Source organism: Danio rerio, chromosome 1, assembly GCF_049306965.1.
Source record: "Danio rerio strain Tuebingen ecotype United States chromosome 1, GRCz12tu, whole genome shotgun sequence".
Lineage (NCBI taxonomy): Eukaryota > Metazoa > Chordata > Actinopteri > Cypriniformes > Danionidae > Danio > Danio rerio.
In genome coordinates this window covers 57,911,720-57,925,349 of record NC_133176.1, presented here as the reverse complement: position 1 = coordinate 57,925,349, position 13,630 = coordinate 57,911,720, and the positions used below count along the sequence as shown (strand labels likewise).

General features: G+C 38.1%; 1 protein-coding gene across 2 annotated transcripts in view; it reads left to right on the top strand.

The window, feature by feature from the left end:
• pkd1a (polycystic kidney disease 1a) overlaps positions 1-13,630 on the top strand; it is a 179,627-nt gene that overhangs the window by 8,785 nt on the left and 157,212 nt on the right. Inside the window, exons 2-3 of one of the 2 annotated variants that reach the window (XM_073906196.1) lie at positions 7,072-7,113; positions 7,200-7,245. In XM_073906196.1, coding sequence (XP_073762297.1) covers positions 7,108-7,113; positions 7,200-7,245 — 52 coding nt within the window. In that variant the 5' untranslated portion in view covers positions 7,072-7,107. The remainder of the gene's footprint in view (positions 1-7,071; positions 7,114-7,199; positions 7,246-13,630) is intronic. The other variant, XM_073906194.1, reaches the window with a different exon arrangement.

Sequence of the window (13,630 nt, the reverse complement as noted above, 5' to 3'; positions counted from 1 at the left end):
GACAGATGAAGGGTTCATGACGAGTTCTCTGCTGCTGTACGTCATGTTTAGCGCGCGAAGTGACCTCTGTGATAAGCGTATAATAATATCTGCACACATATATTGAGTTTGTGAGTGTATTGAGTCGGTGTATGTTCAGACTGGTGGTGTGTTTACACTAAATCACCGCTGATCTGTCTCTGTTTCTCTGTAATTCGGTTAATTAGCATGGAAAATTCCACTCTGCAAACAGAAGAACAGCCTGAAGTGAGCTTTTATGACCGTCCCACACACGGTAGTTCAATACGTACACGGCCAACAATAGTACTGTAGGTTCTAAAAACATTCCCTTAATGTTCCTCTTAAGTTATACACTCACCGGCCACTTTATTAAGTACACCTTATTAGTACCGAGTTGCACCTCCTTCAGAACTGCCTTTATCCTTCATGGCATAGATTCAACAAGGTAATGGAAATATTCCTCAGAGATTTTGCTCCATATTGACATGATAGCATCACTGCAGTTGTTGCAGATTTGTCGGCTGCACATGCATGATGTGTTCCACCACATCCCAACACTGCAAAAAATGCTTTTCTTAGATTTTTTGTCTTGTTTCTAGTCCAAATATCTACAAATTCTTAAATCAAGAAGCATTTTCTAGACAAGCAAAACATATTGTCTTGTTTTAAGAAATAATTTGCCAAAATGAAGTGAGTTTTTCCTTAATTCAAGCAAAATTATCTGCCAATGGGGAAAGCAAAATAATCTTGTTTTTCGATATTTGATTGGCAGATTATTTTGCTTGATTTAAGGAAAAACTTAATTTTGGCATATTATTTCTTAAAACAAGACAATATGTTTTGCTTGTCTAGAAAATGCTTCTTTTAAAAACTTTTAGATATTTGGACAAGAAACAAGACAAAAAAGTCTAACTAAGAAAATCATTTTTTTTGCAGTGAAAGGTGCTCTATTGCAATGGTTCTCAAAGTGGGGGTCGGGACCCTTCAAGGGGTCGCGGGACACTAAAGGGGGGTCGCCTGGTGATTTCCAAAAATCTATTCATCTTTATTAAACTATAAAAATGACCATATTTTATTCATAACCTACTGAAGAGAAAAAATAGTTGTTTATAGTTACTAGTTCTGTTAGATTGCAACCCCTGGGGTAATTGCATTATATTAAAGACACAGCAGTAGCATCAGATGCAGCAGATTGATTTCATAACACCAGGTTAAACTTTCTGGCCCATTTATAGCACTGACATGCATTAAAAACATTAAACAAAGAATAGACTTGGGTCCATTGGTGTGTGTGCGCCATTGTATGCAAGGTTTCTGTATTTATAACCACTTCAGAGGATATTTGGGGTCGTGAGTCACTGGCATTGTCATTTTGAGGGTCGCGGGCTGAAAAGTTTGGGAACCCCTGCTCTATTGGGTTGAAGTCTAGTGACTGTTGTGGCCATTTGAGTACAGTGAACTCATTGTCATGTTCAAGACATGATGCACAATTGGTACTAATATCTCTCACACCTTTACACCACCACCATCAGCCTGAACCATTGATACAAGGCAGAATGGATCAATATATATTTGAATTATTTTATTAAAAATGCTTTAAATGTTATTAGAACATTACATTCACTTTGTATTAATGTCAGGGTTCAACGCTAAGGATTTTTTCTACTAGCCCGATCGGACCAGTGGTTCAGATTTTTACTTGCCGTGCCAATATTTTCACAGTCCCTACCAAAAAAAAAAAAAAAAAAGTTAATAGCTATTTCTTAGCCACAAATTAAAAAAAGAAAAATGTGTCAAAATGTTTGTATATCTAGAATTTAAATATTTCAAAAATGTTAATAAATGTATAATGAGCAAAATTCTAAGTGTTTTAGAAACAAAAGTAGCAAAATGCACAGGTATTTTATTGCAAAACAAAAGATGGCTGACCTACCAAACTGACGGCAAACTGTACAAAACATCTCTTCATTTTTTAGTCGTGGTGTACCCTCATAAATGTCTGCTTTCAAGACCTTAGAAACAATTTTTTTTCTTTAGCATCATCATTTGATGTTGCTGTCTCTTCACTCTACTGGTTGTTACGGGGGAAAAAATACCATGCTTACAACATCAAACCAGATAAAAAGAGAGGGAGCATTTGAAGGCTTAAAAACACAAACTGTTTCTTTATTCTAAGACTGTATTTGCAAGCAATTGACAAATAGTCACAGGCAAATTAAACTTTAGTGACAGGGCATCAGTGGCCCAATCGAGCCAGTGACAATCCTGTCTACTGTCCCGAGCATTTCACACGCTTGTTGAGCCCTGAATGTGCTAAGAAGGCTTGCCAAATGTTCTCCTTATTCTTAGCCAATGAGCGGGTGCAGCCATTTTAATCTTTTTGGCTCAAGACTTCTGGTCTCATTCACTTCCATTCATTTTTAGACATTAAAAACTGCTCGTTTCACTGTTTGATGTTGCAAACTGTTATTTTCTTATTATAAGATTCTATTTAGGGGCGAAGCAGTGTAGGTACTGCTGTCGCCTCGCAGCAAGAAGGTTGCTGGGTCGCTGCTTAAAAACTTGCTGGATAAGTTGGCAGTTCCTTCCGCTGTGGCGACCTCGGATTAATAAAGGGACTAAGCCGACAAGAAAATGAATAAATGAATGAATGTTAAGAAACGTTAAGGAATGTTCTGAGAATGTTCCCTGTTAGCTGTGTAAACAGTCAAAACATTTCTGCAGTGTTTTTCCTTACGCATTAGACATTCAGTCGAAAACTCATAAGAAGTCGCAGCGCTTGCTGTCACTATTCATTTACCTGGACCGTGTCGTAGAAGGTTAATGTAGTTTATCTGCTTTTGGGTAGAGATGGAGAAATTCAATACAGTTTGTTATGATGCACTTTCTGAATTATTAATGGAATCTTCTGTTCAAGCTATAGCAATGAAAGGCTTACAGGTCTTATATAACGTCATATAATCAACCTCATCTAATATTGTAGCCTCATTAGCACTGATATTGTGTGGTTTCACCTCAATCTAAGCAGTGAAATTAAATGCTGCTCTGGGTTTTGGTCTCAAGATATTTATCATTAAACAAGTGCTGCTGCAGTTCTCTCAAGCACAAATACAGTGTATGTAATTAGACAGAGGATTAGACGACAACATCAATGGAAAAGTAGTGAAACGGACAGCTTGAGCTGCTGCAAATTTACAAATGAAATATAATGGAGTCAAAAACATCCAATGCAATCTGCAAAACAAATATATATCATGCAACTTTCATCTGACTGAAGGCTCATTTCTACTCTGCTGTTTTAATAATTGGTATTGATTTGCTGTGGTTGGCTGTAGTTTAAGCATGACTAAAGTGTACAGAGTTTTCTTTATTTAAATAGTTTTAAAAGTTTTTAATTTGAGCAGACACATTAAAGTCAATTGGAATTATTTAATATTTCAGATGTAGAAATCTAGAAAACACTGTTTTAGCCAACCCAGGCTCATTCTGAAAACGTACCTCTGTATATATTTCTAGTGAGCGCCAAATACATTCCAGGAGCTAAGTATTTTTTTTTTTTTTTTGCAGTTTTTGTTTTCGTGACCACCAGAGGCCGCTGTGTACGCTTTTTCAGATCTCAAATTTTTCTCGCGAGGGCTATTCGCACCTGCTGTTCTCTAAATCTAGCAGAAGTGGCTGTTGACTGACCAACTGATCGACTGAGCCACCCTCCTTCCTTCCCTAAACCCGACCAACAGTGTTTTCAAAAGCTATCCAGAAAAAGAAAAGCCCTTGCTGCCGGCAGATTTTTATTATGTTTTCAGGTTTTACCACATTCTCACCCCATTATTTAATTGTTTATTTTATTTTTTGGCTTTTGTTAGCTGTCTAGAATCGTTCTTCATCGGACTCAAACCTGGTCATTGTGGTTAATTCGGTACCTTGTCACAAGTCCACAGGCGTACATGGCGAGCTACTGGACAAACAGTGGGAAAACTGTTTATACGAAGGAAAGTAGCCAGCTTGTAACCAGGAAAAGCAATGGCATCATACCACCCTGTAACGTTCGTTTTAAAGACTGAATACAGCCATACGTACCTCTGGCTACATATTTCGCGATCTCCAGAAATGTACACAGGGCTACGTTTTCACAATGAGTCTGTGTTGGTTTTAGCAGTATACACGCAAACCATGATGTTATTATTATTTTATTTTACCCTATAAAACTGAACTTCTTAAATATAAAACATTTTTAATACAATTTTTGCTATTTATTTATAATAAATAAATATGCCAAATGGTATGCAATTCATTAGTTTATATATTTATTGTGCATTTGGCATTAAGTTATTAAATGAGATAAAATTGCATCAAATAAAAAAAACTAAAACAAAAGAACAAACATATTTAAGCTAATGTTTAAGTTGCTATGGAAATATTTCAAATTCTTTTATAATTTATCATCATACTAAAATATATATCACTAAAAATTATGAATTAAAACAATTTTAAAGAAATAGCACAACCAAAACTACAAAGATTTAATAGAGAACAGAAATAGTCCTGTATTCACTGATTTACCTTCACCGTCGTCCCTTATTTATGAGGGGTTGCCACAGCAGAATGAACCTACTATTCCAGCATATGTTTCATGCAGTGGATGCCCTTCCAGCTGCAACCCATTACTGGGAAACACCCATACATTCTCATTCACACACACACACTATAGATAATAGTGTATACACTATAGATACTTATTTTACCCAACCGAAGCACCCGGAGGAAACCCGAGCCAACACGGGGAGAACATGCAAACTCCACACAGAAATGGTTACTGGCCCAGCCAGGGCTCAAATCAGCAACCTTCATGCTGTGAGGCAACAGCGCTATCCACTGCACTGCCCTTCACCCAGAACAGAAAATCTAAATGCTAAAAAACTATAATTAATATTATATCAGTTTAAATAGCAATTTAGTGAATATTAAAAACTTAATTATGACTTTTCAGTGATGTTTTGTGACCGTCTCTGAGCTCAGACATTCACTCATGCAACTTCAGATTAAAAAAAGCTGATTTAATCAATGTATTATGCTTCAGTCTGTGATAATATTTCAGCCTAATAGCGAGTAACTGCTTTATTCACTCACCGGAGCAATTTTAATCACATTTGGAGCAGCAATGTAGCATTCTGAGTGCAAAAATAAAGAAGCGTGACATTTCCATTTCCAAGCATACACTGTCATCTAATATGAGGTTTTCTGCTCCTACATAAAAGTGGTGAAATTTCAAATGAATGTCAGCGCTCTCACTGCTTTCAAAGAGTGCTGCCAATTTGCTGTGAAATTTCTCCTCTGGGCAATATATGACCAGCACAGCTTTTATGTACAAGTCGAGTCCATCTCTTCTAATCTCTTCAGTATTGTTGTCGAGCTCACCTGCTCACTGGTCTGAGGTCAGCGATGGGTTCATGCGGTTGACAGCGCTGGTGAGCTAAACTCCGACTCTGAGAGTTTCTGAGTCAGTGAAATGATGAGCCCTGACACACATGATCCTCTCACTTCACATTAGTAAAGCAGTGTTGGCTGATGTTTGGCGTTTAAGAGGGTCTGATGGTTCTTCTCGTGATGGGAGCACAAATGGTGACAAGAGAAAAGCTTTTTTTTAAAGATTCTTCACAGAGTAACAGCTCTGTTTATAGCCGTTTCATCTTGAAGAACTCTTTTATGGTTAGCTGCATGAGTTCTTTATTTCCCGCCTTTTTGTTTTTCAAATCTGTAGCTGATTAAGCCTGTTACTGAATTTCTGAAGCTCAAACACTTCTTTTAGACTAAAGCATGATATGATTTCTTTACACATAACATTTAATCTATTTAGAATTACACTGTTAGGTACACCTTACTAGTACCTGGTTGGACCCCCTTTGTTTTTCAAATCTGTAACTGACAAAGCTGCAGCTCATTCATTTTCTGGAGCTCAACCTTCAAATAAAAAGGAGGTTCTTTCAATGTTCTTTGAACTTAGTAACAGTTTCAATTAGAATGATATCAGCATAAAAGAACATGTTTTCTCTTACGTTTAGAGTTATTTTTCTAATCTTTTTGTTTTTCAAATCTGTAACTGGCAAAGCAGCTTATTACTGATTTTCAGAAGCTCAGCTTTTTTAGACTACAGTCAAATTTTTCAAATTTTTTTTTATTTTTCAGCGTTCTTTGCTTATAGCAGTTCTATACAGTTATATATGCCTGAAAAAAAACATTTATACTGACATGTTTTTTGTGTGTGTATGTACAGTTTTGGGTTCTTTATTTTTTACCTTTTTGTTTTTTTAAGCCTGTAACTGACGAAGCAGCTTATTAATTTTCTAGAGCAAAAACTAAAAAGATGGTTCTTTAAATTGTATTGTAAATTAACAGTTCCAGTTAAAATGATATCATCATAAAGGAACATGGTTCTTTGTGGATAAAGTTTAGGGTTCTTTTTTTTATACTTTTTTGTTTTGCAAATCTGTTCTTGACTAAAACACTTTTTACTGAATTTCTCAAGTTCAACTTTTTTTTAAACTACAGTCATTAAAAAATTAATAGTTCTCCTTAGAACTATATATTCCTGGAAAACCCTTTTATGCTGACACTGTTCTTGTACAGTGTTTACAGTTTAGGGTTCTTTGTTTCCTGCCTTTTTGTTTTTCAAATCTGTAACTGACAGAGCTGCAGCTCATTCATTTTTTAGAGCTCAACTTTCAAATAAAAGGATGGCTCTTTCGATGTTCTTTGTACATAGTAATTCCAATTAAAATGATATAATCATAAAGGAACATGCTCTTTGTGTTTAAAAATTTTGTTTTTCCCTGCCTTTTTGTTTTTTAAATCTGTAACTGACAAAGCAGCTCATTGCTGAATATCTTAATTTCAACCATAAAGTAACATAGAAAAAAGACGGTTCTTTCAAGATGCTTTCGACCATACTAGAGTTAGAACTAAATAAACCTTTTATGCTGAATTGCTTTCTTGTGGGGTTCTTTATTTCCCACCTCTTTCTGTAACTGTTAAAAGATCCTATTACCAGTACTCATTTTCTCATTTACTCATTAGCTCAACCATTAACTACATAAACTGTCAGCACTCTCTATGCAGGTCAGTGATAACTTTTTTTTATATGTATATTTTAACTTTTAAATTGTACCTGGTTTCCTACCAATTATGTATTTTTCTGTTTTTAGTTTAACAGAACACATGTGACCTGCTCGGATCAGTTGAGGATACCAGGTAATTAATAGAGATGCCTATTCAAGAGTTTTATATAACTATCACCACACCAGGTATTCACATATTACTCATTTTTCCACTTTTGGCCTTCATCATTCAACTCAACTGTGTATTTCAGAAGCTGTTTGACAGCATGCTCATTAAAAGTCACACTAAGTTACACTAAAGTACACACATAATAATAGACTTAAAGATATCATAGAGCAGTATGAAGATAATTATATATATGGAACCTTATAAAAAGACTTCTATTTGGCACCAAAATTGTTCTGCTAATGTTACTAGCTGAATAGTTCTAATCTGGTACTTTTTAAAAGCATTTTTTTAAATTTTTTTCCTGATTGAACCTTATACCTCTGAGAATCATGTAAATGCCATGGAATATGAATCATCCAGCAATCAGAGTGTGAATGGCATTTGCTTCAATCCTAGTGGAGTTTTCTGTCTTTCTGAGGAATATGTGAGATTGCATCAGTCTTGAGGGGGAAAAAATCAATACCGCTCCGCTGGACCCTTATTTTGTTATTCTTTGGATACATTTTTTGTTTTATTATTTTGTTTTCTTACTTTATTTTGACCCGCAAATCTTGCCTCATCATCTTCCTCTGGGAAACTTACTGTGACTTTCGGTCAGTAATGTTCTCATGCTGGAGATGTTCTTTCTGATGCTTTTTATTATGTATGAAATGCATTTATACCGTAATATAATATACATTTAATTTAAAAGTTTAATTCATAGCATCGATATTCCAGTTTCGAGTGTCATGATCCTTCAGAAATAATTTTAATATGCACATTATTGTCAATGCTGAAAACAATTCATATTCTGAAGAATCATATCTTGAGGAAACTGCAAAAATTCACAGAAACTTTTATATGTCTAAGTTCAGCCCTGTAAACATATATTCTAATAACAAATAAATACACCACACAAATCTCCACAAGAACACAAATAAACTCCATCAACATTCACTTCTCGCTGACGTGGAGGCTGGCAGAGCACACAAGCCTAAAATAAACAGATCAATGTAATAAAGAAAGGTTAACTTAATAAACAAAGCAGGTGGGAGAAGAGACGGACGGATGGATGGATGGAAACGTCCTGCGCCCTGTCAATGAACTCCTCGTGCTGAGCCTGAAATCGGTTTATTTTGGCCTTGTCTTGGGATGATGAGACCAACTAATCTGCAGATCATGTCAGGATCAGATCAGCGAGCTGTAAAACACACGATTAACTGTTTACTCACTGTGACACAGACTAGTGGGTCTACGATCCACTATAAACACTGCAGAGTGTCATAGCAACCATCCAGAACACCATGGCAAAACTAAAACCACCATAGCAACCAGATAGCCAATTCACTACAAACCACTTAGAAACATCATAACAACAACACTCTAGCAACTGTACAGGACATCCTAGTTACCACCTAACAATGCCCTTGCAACTATCCAGAACACCTTAGAAACCAAATAGTGAAGGTCTACATTCCACTAAAACACTTTAAAAACACCCTAGCAACTTCCTAGAACAGCCTAGTAACCAAAAACTATATCACAGCAAACATCCAGAACACCATAGCAAAACTAAAACCACCATAGCAACCAGATAGCCAATTCGCTATAAACCACTAAAACATCTTTGCTACACCCTAGCAACTATGCATGACATCCTAGTAACCAACTAACAATGCCCTAGCAACTATCCAAAACACCTTAGAAACCAAATAGTGAAGGAATACGGTCCACTAGAAACACTCTAATAACTTCCCAGAACACCAAAAAACAATACAATAGCAACCATCCAGAACACCATGGCAAACCTAAAACCACCATAGCAACCAGATAGCCAATTCACTACAAACCACTTAGAAACATCATAACAACAACACTCTAGCAACTGTCCAGGACATCCTAGTTACCACCTAACAATGCCCTTGCAACTATACAGAACACCCTAGAAACCAAATAGTGAAGGTCTACCATCCACTAAAAACACTTTAGAAACACCCTAGCAACTTCCCAGAACAGCCTAGTAACCAAAAACAATATCACAGCAAACATCCGGAACACCATAGCAAAAGTAAAACCACCATAGCAACCAGAGAGCCAATTTGCTACAAACCACTAAAACATCTTAGCTACACCCTAGCAACTATGCATGACATCCTAGTAACCAACTAACAATGCCCTAGCAATTATCCAAAACACCCTAGAAACCAAATAGTGAAGGAATACACTCCACTAGAAACACTGTAGAAACACTCTAACAACTTCCCAGAACAGCCTAGTAACCAAAAATCAATACAATAGCAACCATCCAGAACACCATGGCAAAACTAAAACCACCATAGCAACCAGATAGCCAATTTACTGCAAACCACTTAGAAACATCATAACAACGACACTCTAGCAACTGTACAGGACATCCTAGTTACCACCTAACAATGCCCTTGCAACTATCCAGAACACCCTAGAAACCAAATAGTGAAGGTCTACGATCCACTAAAACACTTTAAAAACACCCTAGCAACTTTCTAGAACAGCCTAGTAACCAAAAACTATATCACAGCAAACATCCAGAACACCATAGCAAAACTAAAACCACCATAGCAACCAGATAGCCAATTCGCTATAAACCACTAAAACATCTTTGCTACACCCTAGCAACTATGCATGACATCCTAGTAACCAACTAACAATGCCCTAGCAACTATCCAAACACCTTAGAAACCAAATAGTGAAGGAATACGGTCCACTAGAAACACCGTAGAAACACTCTAATAACTTCCCAGAACACCAAAAAACAATACAATAGCAACCATCCAGGACACCATGGCAAACCTAAAACCACCATAGCAACCAGATAGCCAATTCACTACAAACCACTTAGAAACATCATAACAACAACACTCTAGCTACTGTACAGGACATCCTAGATACCACCTAACAATGCCCTTGCAACTATCCAGAACACCCTAGAAACCAAATAGTGAAGGTCTGCCATCCACTAAAAACACTTTAGAAACACCCTAGCAACTTCCCAGAACAGCCTAGTAACCAAAAACAATATCACAGCAAACATCCAGAACACCATAGCAAAAGTAAAACCACCATAGCAACCAGATTCGCTACAAACCACTAAAACATCTTAGTTACACCCTAGCAACTATGCATGACATCCTAGTAACCAATTAACAATGCCCTAGCAACTATCCAAAACACCAGAAACCAAATAGTGAAGGAATACGGTCCACTAGAAACACCGTAGAAACACTCTATCAACTTCCCAGAACAGCCTAGTAACCAAGAATCAATACAATAGCAACCATCCAGAACACCATGGCAAACCTAAAACCACCATAGCAACCAGATAGCCAATTCGCTACAAACCACTAAAACATCTTAGCTACACCCTAGCAACTATGCATGACATCCTAGTAACCAACTATCAACTCTCCATAACACCCTAGAAACCAAAGAGTGAAGGAATACGGTCCACTAGAAACACTGTAGAAACACCTTAGCAACTTCGCAGAACAGCATAGCAACTAAAAACAATACATTAGCAACCATCCAGAACACCATGGCAAACCTAAAACCACCCTAGCAACTACATGGCCATTTCACCACAATCCACTCAAAATATCTTAGGTACACCTTAGCAACTATACATGACATCCTAGTAACCACCAAACAAGGCCCTAGCAGCTATCCAGAACACATACGGGACTTTTATTCAAAGTTCACTCTGTGTAAGCAGTATGTAGGAAACTCAATGTTCTCTTAACTTGTGGATATATTTAGCATGACTATTGTTGTGTTAACGCTCCAATTACAGTGTGTTTTCCATCTGTCTGTGTGTGTCTTCCACTTCAGCTTCTGCTCGATCATCTCTCCTGCCTCTTCACGTGTTTTCCGTTCTTCCTTTTATCACACCTCTCTTCTCTGAGTGTCAAAGCCACACGCGGTCTGTGTGTTTCTCTTTTCTTTTATCTTCAGGGTGGATCACAGACGTTTGTGATGTGTTTTAATGACTTCCACCGGGACGACTGACTCGCAGCTGGTGCCAACTGGCAAGTTACCTCCTGAAATGCAGCACATGCTGGGGGACAAAGAGTCAAAAAAGATGATATAGTTGGGTGGTAGGACTTTTGTGGGTTGAGATGTGCTTACTCATGTGTCCTCAGATGACTTTCTTGTTTCGGATTGAATATAGAAGCACAGGATTCACAGACATTAGGGCTGTAACAGTTGTTTTAATCATAAGTGGTCAGTTACAGTGTCCATCCAAAACAGAAGAGTCAAAAATGGACATGGATTGACAAAACCCCTTACTACAAACCCTTTATTAACACCCTAACAACTGCCCATTGACTCCTCAACATTGGTATCGCAACTGCCCAGGATGCCCTAAAACATTCTAGCATCTGCCAAAACCACCTTAGCCACATCCTAGCAACAGTCATTGACATCACATCAATGTCCCAACAGCTTAACAACACCCTATAAACTGCCTATGCACACTTTTAATGCCATAGCAACTGCATGTGACTCTATAACAACACCTTAACAATGCCTCAGCTACCATGAACACCTTATCAACTCCCCAGTAACAAACTATTACAACTTAGCTATGTCCTGGCAACTGCCTGTTACGTGTTAGAAACACCATAGCAACTGCCTGAACACTTTAGTAACACACTAGAAATTGTTCATGACCCCTCGAAAGTGCCATTACAATACAAGTGCCCTGGATACATTAGCAATCTATCAATAGCAGCCGAAACCACCTTACCAACATCCTAGCAACTCCCCATGGCATCTTAGCAGCTGCCAAAAACGACCTAGCAACAAACTGCTCATGAGACCCCAGCAATCCCATAGCAACTGCCAATGACTGCATTGATACCCAAGTAGCTGTTAGTACCATACGTGCCAATACTTCCGTTTCAGAACCATCTCCCACCACCCTCCCGTTGTGTTATTTCTCCTGGAAAACTTCCGTAATTTCACCCTCCTCCCTTTTTTTATATAGTACAGTCTGTAACACCCCCGGGTCGCTGACTTTGGTATAGTTTAATATCCAATTTGCTTTAGTATCCGATCTCAGCGTCTGATCAAAACACCGTGCATAGTCCAGTTACTCAAACACCTCACCCCGACACCAAGCCACCACCCTCAAATACTGACAGGTATGGCTAGTACACTCAAGCAATGTCTTAGCAACTGCCAATGATACCGTAGCAACTGCTCAAAACAATTTAGTAACACCTCAGCGATGGCATTTGAACTGCCACTACTACTATAGCAACACCTTAGCAGTGCCTTAGCTACACAAAACTTAGCCCAGAGAACCTAATCAACACTCTAGTAACTAGTAACACTAGTAACACTCCGTTATACCTTAGCAACTGCCTGAACACTTTAGTACCACACTAGAAATTGTCCTTGACACCTCAGTAGTGCATTATAACTGCCCTGGATATATTAGCAATGTCCCAGTAGCTGCCGAAACCACCTTACCAACATCCTAGCAACTCCCCATGACATCTTAGTGATGTCCTAGCAACTACCAAGAAAGACTTGCTAACAAACTGCCCATGACACCCTAGCAACGACATAGGAACTTCTATATTGACATCTTAGCAATGCCTGGGCTACCCTAGTAGCTGATAGTACACTTTAGCAATTGCTCGTTACAACTTAGCAGCATCACAGCAACTGCCTGAACACTTTAGTGATACCCTAGACCAAGGGTCACCAAACTTGTTGCTAAAGGGCTGGTGTCCTGCAGATTTTAGCTCCAACCTTAATCAAACACACCTAGACAAGCTAATCAAGGTCTTACTAGGTATACTTGAAATTCTCAGGCATGTGTGTTGAGGCAAGTTGGCGCCAAACGTTGCAGGGCACTGGACTTCCAGGAATGAGATTGGTGACCCCTGCCCTAGACACTGCCCATGACACACTAGTAATGCAGCAGCAACTGCCAGTGACTCCATATCAACCCCTTAGCAATAACTTAAATACCCGGAACATCTTAACAACTGCCCAAGACACCTTGGCAACACCATAGCAACTGCCCAAAACAATTTAGTAAAATTCAAGCAACTGGTCATGGCACCTCAGCAATGCTATTGCAACTTCCCAGGTTACCTTAGCAACTGTCTAAAACATTTTAACCATGTCCTAGCAACTATCACTGCCCATGTGAATGCATAGCAGTGCTTTAGTAACTACACAAAATGTGTAGACAATGGCAGCATGATCATGTGTCCGCATATTCTTCTTCCTTGTAGAGGAGCACAGATTTGGTAACAGACTCGTATATGAACTCTGCTGAAGTCTCAGGTGTGTAGTAGCGTGTTTATATTCAGCAAGA